This window comes from Hyperolius riggenbachi, chromosome 3 (genome assembly GCF_040937935.1).
Source record: "Hyperolius riggenbachi isolate aHypRig1 chromosome 3, aHypRig1.pri, whole genome shotgun sequence".
In the NCBI taxonomy this organism is placed as follows: Eukaryota; Metazoa; Chordata; class Amphibia; order Anura; family Hyperoliidae; genus Hyperolius; species Hyperolius riggenbachi.
In genome coordinates, this window is record NC_090648.1 from 215,277,895 (window position 1) to 215,290,432 (window position 12,538).

At 44.3% G+C, this 12,538-nt stretch overlaps 1 protein-coding gene across 1 annotated transcript in view; it reads right to left on the reverse strand.

The window, feature by feature from the left end:
- Positions 1–12,538, reverse strand: part of PTPN9 (protein tyrosine phosphatase non-receptor type 9) — a 75,060-nt gene that overhangs the window by 40,399 nt on the left and 22,123 nt on the right. The window contains exons 3-4 of the mRNA XM_068272570.1: positions 11,619–11,708; positions 4,723–4,859 (exon numbers count right to left, since the gene is read on the reverse strand). Of these exons, the coding sequence (XP_068128671.1) occupies positions 4,723–4,859; positions 11,619–11,708 (227 nt within the window). The remainder of the gene's footprint in view (positions 1–4,722; positions 4,860–11,618; positions 11,709–12,538) is intronic.

The window sequence follows — 12,538 nt, forward strand, 5'->3', positions numbered from 1 at the left end:
ATCTCTACCTAGAGTTCAGCATCAAGCAGAAAGTTAAAGTAAACCCGAGGTGAAAAAAAGTATGGGTGTCATCAGCATAGCAGTGGTATGTCATACCATGTTATGGATGATTTTCCAAGTGGCAGCATGTATATGGTGAACAGAAAAGGGGACAGTATGGAGTCCTGTGGCACACTGTATTTTAGTGCTATAGAGTTGGACAGGAAAGACCAGGGCCGCAGATAGACCATGAGTGGGAGGACTGGTATATGGGCCCAGGGGATTCTGCGGCCCCGCCGGGAAGGGGGGTTCTTACCATGAAGCATATGAAGGCACTTATCAGACACGTGACTAGAGCTGAATGTTCTGAGGGGGATGCTTGCTAGTATAATGTACATTCTGAATGTCATTCAATAGCAGCACCAGCTTTCGGCTGTCACGCAGACCCTCCTGACACCACCTGGAGTGCAGAGCTGTCTATAAAGGCTGTAGATATTCTTACCATCCAGGAAAAAAAAAAAAAAAAAAAGTTTCTTTTCCCTGTCCAGAGAATCAGACAACTAAGGGTACAGAGAGAAAAAGCTCTCTGCCCTCTCCACAATTGTTCTAATGACTACATCTGCTTAGCCACTGTAGACAGTCCCCAAGTGTGCATCAGGGTCTTGTGTTGTGCACACTACAGAGCCCTTCCCCCAGATCCAATTAAAGGCTGAGGCTCTACACAGCACAGCGTATGGGGGGGCCCAGTTGGTTTGCCCAGTATTGGGCCCAAAAATTTCTGAAGGTGGCCCTGGGAAAGACCTCAAGGATACTCCTTATGTTTTGCCAGCCAAGAAGGATTTGAACCACTGGAGAACTGTGCCATCTATTAAACAGTACTCTTGCAGCCTGTTCAAGGAAGCCAAAAGAAAAAAAAAGAAACTCAATTTACTTACCTGGGGCTTCTTCCAGCCCTCTGAAGTCTCCCTGGTCCCTCGCCGTCATCCCGGCCCCCTGACGCACATGTCCTCTATTGCACTCCCATGGCCAGAAGCGCTCTCTGCGCTTGCACAGTAAGCAGAAATTGCTACTGTGCATGTGCAACATGCTCCCTGCCGCTGTGTCTCACAGGTGTTCCAAGGAGCATCCTAGGCATGTGCAGTTCCATTTATTTCTTCTGTGCACAGCCCTGTGAGAGCATGATACATGGGGCAGGCAGAGAGTACTGTGCATGCACAGGGCATACGATGGGAGGCTGGACAAATAAAGTAGCTAGGAGGGGTCTGAAGAGTACCTAGATCACCGAGGTAAGTATATTTAAAATACTTTTTTTTTTTCACCTTCGGTACACTTTAAAGAGAACCCAAGGTGGGTTCTAAGATTCCTATTAGCTGGGTCTGCATATAATGTCCAGCCTCTGTTGCTATACTGTTTCCCCCTAGCCCCCCCCCCTGCGCTCTGCTGTCCCCCATAAATCACACAGCCATGCTAGCGACACGCAGCGTGTAGATAGCAGGCTGTTTACATCTACATTGTCACTCTCGCCGCTCCCCCACCTCCTCCATAGCGACGCTCCCCGCCTGCGTCCCTTCCCTCCAATAAGCAGGGAGGGAAGGGACGCAGGTGGGGAGCAGCTACATAGAGGAGGTGGGGGAGCGGCGCTGAATGGCAGTGATGTCGCTAGCATGGCTGCGTGATTTATGGAGACAGCAGAGCACAGGGGGAGCCTGGGGGAAGACAGTATAGCAACAGAGGCTGGGCATTATATGCAGACCCAGACTCTGTGTGCTAATAGGATTCTTAGAACCCACCTCTGGTTCTCTTTAAGATTTGGGACCCCTAAAACCAACCAATGTCTGACTAATGTTTTTAAAGAATAACTGTGTCATGATATTCCTATACCATATCTCCATTTATTTCATTTTTAGAACATGGATGAGTGTCAGTCTAATATTTAATGCAAACTGGATGGATTAAATTAACATGTTAATTTTGGTTTATGGATTTGTTATTGTATTTGATTGGAAATTAAAATAGAATTGGGGTTATATGGAAATTGAATGCTCAAATGGTCAGGATACCTTTTCATGAAAAATCAGTAACTTCTCTGATGTTGGTATATAACAGTGAAAAAACGCAACACTCACCAGAGTACACGGTGGACTAAAGAAAATGTACATAAGCAAAAGCCCCTATTAGTTATCACCACCAGCTTTGTGACGAATTGCACAAATCTCTTATATTACATGGTAGGTTTCCTTTATTTTGTTGGTTAACATTCAGCCTGTTCCCCATCGCCTTTAGTAAAAGTTACATGCACTGATGAATAACAGAAAGCAATACACACAGATACATATAGATACATATTGTATTATAGATACACACAATGCATCATCAAACTTTTTATCTCACTCTGGGCCCCCTTCACATTCCCCAATATGGGTTCTCCATTTCTGGTTTACATCTGTACCTGAGCCTTTGGGTTTGGGGAACTTTTCTTTTATAGTTTCAGTTTACCTAAGGCTTTACCATGACATTTACAGGGCAGCTCCATCAAGTTTCAGCTCCAAAATTAGCAATAGAAATGTGCACTTCATGGACCATCCCTAGTATTCACCTAGTAAAAGATAATTCATCTTTGCCAGATTTTCAAGGTCAGAAATATTCTCCGATGTGCTTCGTCCAAAAAGAAAACCTTAATAAGTTTGATCCATAATTACTTGGGTGATAAAAATAACGGTCATCAGGCCTGAATTTACATCACTAGAGCCTACAGGCACAGATGTCCTGGCACCCTAGACTGCACCCTCCATCACTGCACCGCAAGTGCGCTGGCTGGCCCAGCTATCACTTCTCCCTTACTTCCCTTTACCATCATAGTTAGCTACAGCTGTCTCTTAGCACTAGGTAGCCAGAGGTACCCTCAGTATTATGTAGCTAGTGGTGCCCCAGACTGAAGAGATCTTGTCAGTAGAATTCTGAGAGCTGGGTGAATAACCTCACATTTGCGCTTTGCTTGGGACTCTGTATAGGGAAGGAGGGAGGCAAGGAGGGAGGCACTCAGGGAGGGGAATGATCCTCCTTTCCATCATCAGGCGTCTGTAGGCACGTGCCTACAATGCCTTATGGCAAATCCGGCCCTGGTGGTCATTAAAAAGAATCTGTACTGTCCGATTTGTACAATAAAAAACATACCAATTGAGTCACTGATCTCCTGGATCCCTCTTTGCCATTTCCGACACTCCCTGCCGCGATCCTGACTTTTAATCGCCAGTTTTAGACAGTGTTTACCCCAAAAAACATGGCAGCTAACTAGGAAGTGGTGTGTGTGTGTGTGTGTGTGTGTATACACACACACACACACACACACACACACACACTCTAATATGTATGTATTATGTCTGTATGTCTATCTATCTATCTATCTATCTATCTATCATGTTACAGTATACTACAAGTTTATATTACATAGTGAATTGTCTGCACGCCAGTCTGGGATTCTGAACTGATAAAACTGAATCTAATTAACCTACTCATTGTCTCATTTTCATATATATACCCTCCCACCCTACCAACTGATCTGCATACTTCTTAAGCTGCCCATTATGGTACACTTTTTCCTTCAGATCCAATCTTTCAATGCGATTTATATGATCGCATTGTATAGAAAACTGCGCCGTGTGTGGTGCAAATGGCTATGAAACGATTCTTTGGTTGATTGGAAAAGGAAAAAATATTGATCCAAAAGTTTGATTCTATGATCGAATCGGAATGTAAAACCTTCTTAAATTGTTCCATTAATGGGTACAATCGATAATTGCCTTCTGATTAGTTTCAATCATTCAAATCACATTGAAAGGTTGAATCTGAAGGGAAAATTGTACTGTTAGTAGGCACCTTTACAGGTAATTGGCTTAGAAAGGTGAGGAGTAGATCGTGATAGATCATTACTGCAGCCAACAAGCTAACCAACATTTGTATTTCAGTGGAGGTCAGTAATGGCAGCCTCTCTAGTTCTCTGATTATTTATTTTAATAATGTCCTTGTAGTAAGGATAGAGAACTAAATTACTACAAGGCAAACCTTTCATCAGAATCTCAAGAAGAAAAAAAACCTAGAGATCGATAATTATTATTGATTTACATAGTGCTATCTCCTTCCATGGCATCGTACAATACGTACAATCCTTCCATGGCATCGTACAACTACAAACATAGGCTCATAATACAGAAGTGGTATACAACATACGGTAATCCAGATAGTTGTCTAACAATAACTTATAAACCAATAGGGGGACGTGCAGTGCCCTTATAAACTTTCATTCGAAGAAGTAGATTTAAACTACTAATCCCACGCTGAAAGTCATTTTGGATGGAGCTGACCTATATGCCCTGGTAGAGTCCTGTGTACCTTTATGTTGTTGTTCTGTTACTTTGGCAATGCTAGCAGATTAGGATGCGACAGAGTATTGACACATACTGAACTATTACAGAATCAATTTACAGTACTACAAGTACTATCAAACTACATCTGCTCATAAAGTGAAACTTAATTTTCAATGGAAATTGATACAAACAGTATATCAGCACTTCACAAGAGTTTTTTAATTAATTGTTATTAAACTCCTACGATCTGATATGACCCATAAGAGGGTTCCAAAACATTGCTGCCCAACACATTTTACACTCCAGGGCCAGAACAATGTAGAAGTGCTGTTTGTTGCCCAGTTTACAATCGGCCCTTTGCATTGGAATCAGCTCTCACCTCTCCACAGCGCGGTCCAAGAGATAGAAGAGGGCCTGGAGCACTGTGTGCTGAGCCTCCTTACTGTTCTTCCTGGCTGGGTGGTGAAGTTTGGCAGTGAAGATAGCAATAGAGGCTCCAGTTGGTGCCCGCACACTCTGGTAAAAGAATATGCAGTGTTTTACTAGCCAGGAAAAAAAGTCACAAACTAGTACATTTTATCTTAGTGATTAAAGTGTATATTGTGCATTCCCCCTTTGGTGTATTGAAAGTGTTAATAGCTACCTGGGTGGCAGGAGCGGCAGGAGCATGGCACCGCACCACATTGCAAAAATCAGGTACAAAACTGCCCAAAACAGCACCATGATGGAAACTGTAAACACATATGTATACAAACATATAGATGCACATTTGTCACAAATTCAATTGTGCTGTAAATGATTTCCTATGAAGCTGACACTACAGTAGGCATTATGGAGCTGACAGCTCTGAACCTCATACTGACAGGTTTTGGCCTCCTCATGGGAGAACCTCAAGGTGTCCTTTATTCTGTAAAAGCACTCCCTGGCACAGAGCTATACAAAGATGTTGGTGATCTGGCTGGTGCAATTGCCATTCTGTAAGTGCTTTTGAAGATAAAGAAAACCATAAAAATCCCTCACAACGAGATGAAGAAGCCCAAAAATCAGTTGTGGAGAGGCCAGAACCATCAGATTAATAAAACCTACACAAGAAGAAATTACTTCAAGGGAACCTAAACTGAGAAGGATATGGATTTTTCCTTTTAAAATAATACCGGTTGCCTGGCAGCCCTGCTGATCCTGTGTCTCTAATACTTTTAGCCACAGCCCCTCAACAAGCATGCAGATCAGGTGCTCTGACTGAAGTCAGACTGGATGAGCTGCATGCTAGTTTCAGGTGTGTGATTCAGCCACTACTGCACCCAAAGAGATCAGCAGGACTGCTAAGCAACTGGTATTGTTTAAAAGAAAACATTCATATCCCTCTCAGTCAGGGGCGGCGCCAGGGGGGTGCTTGGGGGTGCTCGAGCACCCCCTAGAATTGTCCAAGCACCCCCAAAGCACCCCCTGGAGTGAACTGACTTCAGGCGTCTAAAAGACGCCAAGTCAGTTCACACCGGCAGCACGGAGCAGCAGGCAGGGCTACGGTAAGATGGCCGCCCGGAGCCCTGTTCTGCAGACTTCGGGCGGCCATTTTCCCGTAGCCTTGCTCTCTGCATGCAGGCAGGAAGTCTCGTGGTGACGTCGGGAAGGAAGAGGATCGTGGGCGCGCGGGCGCTGCGCGCCACAATGAGGTCGGGACTCGGGACAGGAGGTCGGGAAAGAAGGTCTTCTGGCTGTAGGTGAGTAAATGGGTTTTTCTTTTCTTTTTCAGGTGATGCGGATTGTGCATATTGGGGTCATATCTGCTACGGATTGTGCATATTGGGGTCATATCTGCTACGGATTGTGCATATTGGGGTCATATCTGCTACGGATTGTGCATATTGGGGCGATATCTGCTACCGATTGTGCATATTGGGGTCATTTCTGCTACCGATTGTGCATATTGGGGTCATTTCTGCTACCGATTGTGCATATTGGGGTCATTTCTGCTACCGATTGTGCATATTGGGGTCATTTCTGCTACCGATTGTGCATATTGGGGTCATATCTGCTACCGATTGTGCATATTGGGGTCATATCTGCTACCGATTGTGCATATTGGGGTCATATCTGCTACCGATTGTGCATATTGGGGTCATATCTGCTACCGATTGTGCATATTGGGGTCATATCTGCTACCGATTGTGCATATTGGGGTCATATCTGCTACCGATTGTGCATATTGGGGTCATTTCTGCTACGGATTGTGCATATTGGGGTCATTTCTGCTACGGATTGTGCATATTGGGGTCATATCTGCTACCGATTGTGCATATTGGGGCCATATCTGCTACCGATTGTGCATATTGGGGCCATATCTGCTACCGATTCTGCATATTGGGACCATATCTGCTACCGATTGTGCATATTGGGACCATATCTGCTACCGATTCTGCATATTGGGACCATATCTGCTACCGATTGTGCATATTGGGACCATATCTGCTACCGATTGTGCATATTGGGGCCATATCTGATACCGATTGTGCATATTGGGGCCATATCTGCTACCGATTGTGCATATTGGGGCCATATCTGCTACCGATTGTGCATATTGGGGTCATATCTGCTACCGATTGTGCATATTGGGGTCATATCTGCTACCGATTGTGCATATTGGGGCTATATCTGATAACGATTGTGCATATTGGGGCTATATCTGATAACGATTGTGCATATTGGGGCCATATCTGATAACGATTGTGCATATTGGGGCCATATCTGATAACGATTGTGCATATTGGGGCCATATCTGATAACGATTGTGCATATTGGGGCCATATCTGATAACGATTGTGCATATTGGGGCCATATCTGATAACGATTGTGCATATTGGGGCTATATCTGATAACGATTGTGCATATTGGGGCCATATCTGATAACGATTGTGCATATTGGGGCCATATCTGATAACGATTGTGCATATTGGGGCCATATCTGATAACGATTGTGCATATTGGGGCCATATCTGATAACGATTGTGCATATTGGGGCCATATCTGATAACGATTGTGCATATTGGGGCCATATCTGATAACGATTGTGCATATTGGGGCCATATCTGATAACGATTGTGCATATTGGGGCCATATCTGATAACGATTGTGCATATTGGGGCCATATCTGATAACGATTGTGCATATTGGGGTCATTGGACGTGTTTTTTGTTAAAATCTGCTCACATTACGTGTATTTTCTTGAGAAAACCTGCACAATTATGTGAATTTTCTGGGAAAAGGGTCACCAAAACTTGGGCCCTCTGTCTTTGCGTTGCACTTTTAAAGGGAACCCGAGGTGAGAATAATATTGAGGCTGCCATATTTATCTCCCTTTAAGCAATACCAGTTGCCTGGCTGCGGTGCTGGTCCTCTGCCTCTTATTCTTTCAACCATAGACCCTGAACAAGCATGCAGCAGGTCAGGGGTTTCTGACAATATTGTCAGAACTGACAAGATTAGCTGCATGGCTTGTTTCTGGTGTAATTCAGTTCACTACTACAGCCAAATAGATCAGCAGGGCTGCCAGGCAACTAGTATTGTTTAAAAGGAAATAAATATGGCAGCCACCATATCACTCTCACCCTGGGTTCACGTTAAATTACAGTTAGCCCCGCCCTCACCCGGTCATGACCACGCCCATTTTTTCGCCGCGGCGCGCTTCGCGCGCCGCAGGTTGTAGCCACACCCATTTTTGCCGCGGCGCGCTTCGCGCGCCGCAGGTCGTCAGCTCCCCCGGAAATTGGTCCAGCACCTGCATAGCACCCCCTAAAAAAAATTCCTGGAGCCGCCACTGCTCTCAGTTAAGGTTCCCTTTAACAGTACATTTTAATAATAGCTCTATAACAGTAAATTTGGGCGATAGAGTCACACCATAAAATAGTGGGCATTGGGACTCTTTGCTACAGAAGCTGTGGCTATAAATAGCTGGTGACATGCTGCCTGCTATTTATAGCTGCAGCTTGTCCGGCGGGTGGTCCTGGTACCCACTATTTTATCAGGCTACTCCAGCACCCAAATATACTGTTATAGCTGCTATTAGATGCATTTTACATGGGCAATTATGGTGGTGCCCAAATTTAGGTGACCCCCTCCCTTGTGAGAAGTGAGTTGCTTGTTGCACATATTTCATGTTCCGTTTGCAAACAAGCACAGTAAAATTGACAGCTGGAAGCAGAACAAGCATTTCCTGGGAACCAACAGTCATTCTCACAAACACCGGGGAAGTATAATGCAAAGTACAGACTAGGGAAGTACTTATTACTCAATACATCAGTACATGCATTGGGTTTATAAAGCCCTTTTTTTGACACCGATTTGCTTAAAATCATCTTCTTTGGTGCAGCATATGCTTACAGTTAAACCTCCATTTCTTTAAAGCCGACCTGAACTCAGAACTTTCTCTTTGCTGTAAAAGATACACAACAGCACAATAACCTTTAACCTCCCTGGCGGTAGGAAAAAATAGCCCAGAGCAGTAATCCCGGGGTAGGGAAATACCTGTTTGTTCGTTTTTTTTCTGTTTGGATTACCGTGCACAACTGGTGCTGCGCAACGGGACTCCAGCCTCTCTCCCTGGGTTTCAGCCTTTTTCTGCAGCTGCCGGGATCCCCACGCCCCTGCTTTTCTTCCAGGGACCCGACGGCCAATCAGCGCAACAGTGGCAGCGTGACGTGTGTGTGTATGTGGAGAGAGAGAGAGAGAGAGAGAGAGAGAGAGAGAGAGAGAGAGAGAGAGAGAGAGAGAGAGAGAGTTTAGCTTGTCTAATCCCCCCATCTGAACCCCGTTCTGCTGCACAGGACAGAAGGTAAACAGAGGGAAATGCAGCCTGCATGTATATAGAGAGTTTAGCCGGTCTAATTCCTCCTCACTTGTCTCTACCAAACACACAAAGGGAAATACTCACTCCCAAACAGTCCTCTGCTGCTTTATAAAGCCTGCAGGCTGCTTATAAGCCAATAAGAAGTGCACACACACGTTACACCTAGTCTGCAGTGATTAATCAAGCAGAAGCTGAGCAGGTCAGCCAATCGTTGGAGAGGGCTTCAGTTGCATATAGACAATGGCTATATGACCAGCAGGGGGCACCAGCGTGCAGGATATTCCCTCTCATCTGCCCCCCTCCTAACTAAACTGCATGGGAATCTCCAATAATCCTGCATATATCTACAATATCCTGCACGCTGGTGCCCCCTGCTGGTCATATAGCCATTGTCTATATGCAACTGAAGCCCTCTCCAACGAATGGCTGACCTGCGCAGCTTCTGCTTGATTAAATCACTGCAGACTAGGTGTAACGTGTGTGTGCACTTCTTATTGGCTTATAAGCAGCCTGCAGGCTTTATAAAGCAGCAGAGGACTGTTTGGGAGTGAGTATTTCCCTTTGTGTGTTTGGTAAGTTTTAGAGCAGTTGGGGACAGGCTCTTGGGGGTGGCAGCTCCAGGGCTTGACTGCACTCACATATGGTGTTACATGCTGGTTCTGGGGCCCCAGGCAGTGAGAGTTCCCAGGGCCCCAGGCTGGCTTGTGCACCATTGTTTTTAACCTCACTTGTCTCTAATCACAAGTTGTAATTTGATCCCTCCCTGTGTCACCTGACTGCCATGGCAGATAAGCTCATTTGAAAACACAGGATGTAATCAATATAGTCATTTGGTTCCCAACTACTTCTGAGCCAAGTGCTTCTGCCTTACTGTTACCGATTTTTGCCTGGATTTTGACTACTCTCTGCCTGCCGCCTGCACCGACCTCTGCCTGGATTTTGACTAATCTCTGCCTGCTGCCTGCACCAACCTCTGCCTGAAATTTTGACTACTCTCTGCCTGCCGCCTGCACCGACCTCTGCCTGGATTTTGACAAATCTCTGCCTGCAGCCTGCAGCGACCTCTGCCTGCTGCCTGCACAAACCTCTGCCTGGATTTTGACTACCTCTGTGCCATTCACGGTTTCAAAATATACCACACACACGGGAGGTGTATTAGGTACCATATATGTACATACTGTACAGTATAATAATCTACTTCCTTATTTGTACAGTTGCGCCATTTTTTCAGTTTTGATAAATTTAATTATTTCAACAATTTTGTTTTCCAGTCTTTTATTTATATGCAGAATGTCTACCAGGCTTAATTCTGATATATTTTGGTGAGTTATGACTTAAGAATTGGAGGCCTACAATTCTTGAAAAAAAATGTACTGCTTCCAGTACAAATCCAGACAGAAATGCACCGCCAAGGAGGTTAAAAAACACATTCTTTGTTACAACTGATACAAATCCTGAAATAAATCTGCACTGTTTCTACTTCCTGCTTTAATGGAAGCAGACATATTGTTAACATCCTGTGCTTTCAAATGAGCTTATCTGCTGTGGCAGGTGACACGGGGAGAAATTACAACTTGTGATTAGACACAAATGAGGGAAAATTGGACAGGCTAAACTCTCTAAATACATACAGGGTGCATTGGGCAGCACGGTGGCGTAGTGGTTAGCTCTCTCGCCTTGCAGCGCTGGGTCCCTGGTTCGAATCCCAGCCAGGGCACTATCTGCAAAGAGTTTGTATGTTCTCTCCGTGTCTGCGTGGGTTTCCTCCGGGCACTCTGGTTTTCTCCCACATTCCAAAAACATACAGATAAGTTAATTGGCTCCCCCTAAAAATTGGCCCTAGACTACAGTACTTACACTACATAATATAGACATATGGCAATGGTAGGGATTAGATTGTGAGCTCCTTTGAGGGACAGTTAGTGACAAGATATATATATACACTGTACAGCACTGCGTAATATGTCGGCGCTATATAAATACTAAATAATAATAATAATAATTTCTCTATGTTTTCCTTCTGTCCTGTGCAGGAGTTCAGTTCCACTTTAACTAAAGTAAACAAAGTATATTTACTACAAACCATACATAGGCTTCTAAATTCTTGTGCCTGGATATTTGTAGATGCGCTACCTGTGGCATTTCTGAAATGATTAACCAATTAGCTTCTGCTTTCTGAAGTAAAAGTCCCTCCCCCACCCCTCTCAATATTGTCTACAGTTAGTAGTATATAAAACACTCCTTTGAACTACAGCAGGCACAGAAAAGTTGCCTTTCCATCCAGTCACTGATTAACTTCCTGGGTACTGACATGATATATTTAACAGGAAGTAAAATTGCTCAATGACATTTGCTGGTTTTTCTCAGTGGTTCATTAAAAATTTGCACAAAGCGGTTTTGATCCGTTTTACTAAATGCAGAGAGTTACTTACCAGAACAGTAAACTTTCCGCTCAGCAGCTCAGACAGTAAAGGTTCCTGCAAGGGATTGAGCCGCACAATGCCTTCTCTTTGACGTGTCTCCTGGCAAATAGATACACAAATTAGTTATGTGATGAATGTGTTTCATGTCTTCAACTTAATCTAAACAAGGTAATACAAACTTACAAAGGTATAGCTAAGTCACCGATGCTTATCCTAAACTGAGAACCCATCTTGTACAGAGCTGACCTATAAATGAGTCTTGTGTGCCACCATTCTGTTAATCTGTTACCTTGACAACAGTAGCAGATTAAGATATGGGAGGGCTGAGACATGCTGAACTATTATGCAGCATCACAGAATCACCTTTCTACAATATCAAACTACATGTCACTTTAAAGTGAAACTCCACATTCACTAAAAACTGTTACAATCAAATATCATTGGTTTGTAAGAATTTAGCAATTCTGTGTTAATACAAAGTATACTTCAATTTCAATTTGCAGCCAGTCAAGAGTCACAGAGTTGACTGAATAATAAGTTGCACTTCTTAACTCCATCTGCACTTGAGGGCTGGTTCTAGTCACAATGGAGCCCCAGGGCAAAATGCCTTGCCTCCCCCCCCCTCGATACCCTCCTCCAGTAAGCGCCATTAGAGTCCCCTTTGCAAGTTTACCCTTCAGGGCCCCACAGCTGGCTGCTGACACAGAAACTGCAGATTTTCATTCGATTCAATGTTTTTTCCTTGACTTCCCTTGCTGCAAACTGTCATCTTCTCAGACAGCTGTCTGTGCCCTGCCCCTTTCTGTTTTAACAGCAGGAAGATGCTGAAATGGACAGTAGCAGCCCCAACTGCCATGGCCGGATGTTATTTCCGTCAGCTGGGTTGCTTTAGGTCATGCAATTGGAAACAGAATTTTTAACTGCAGAAA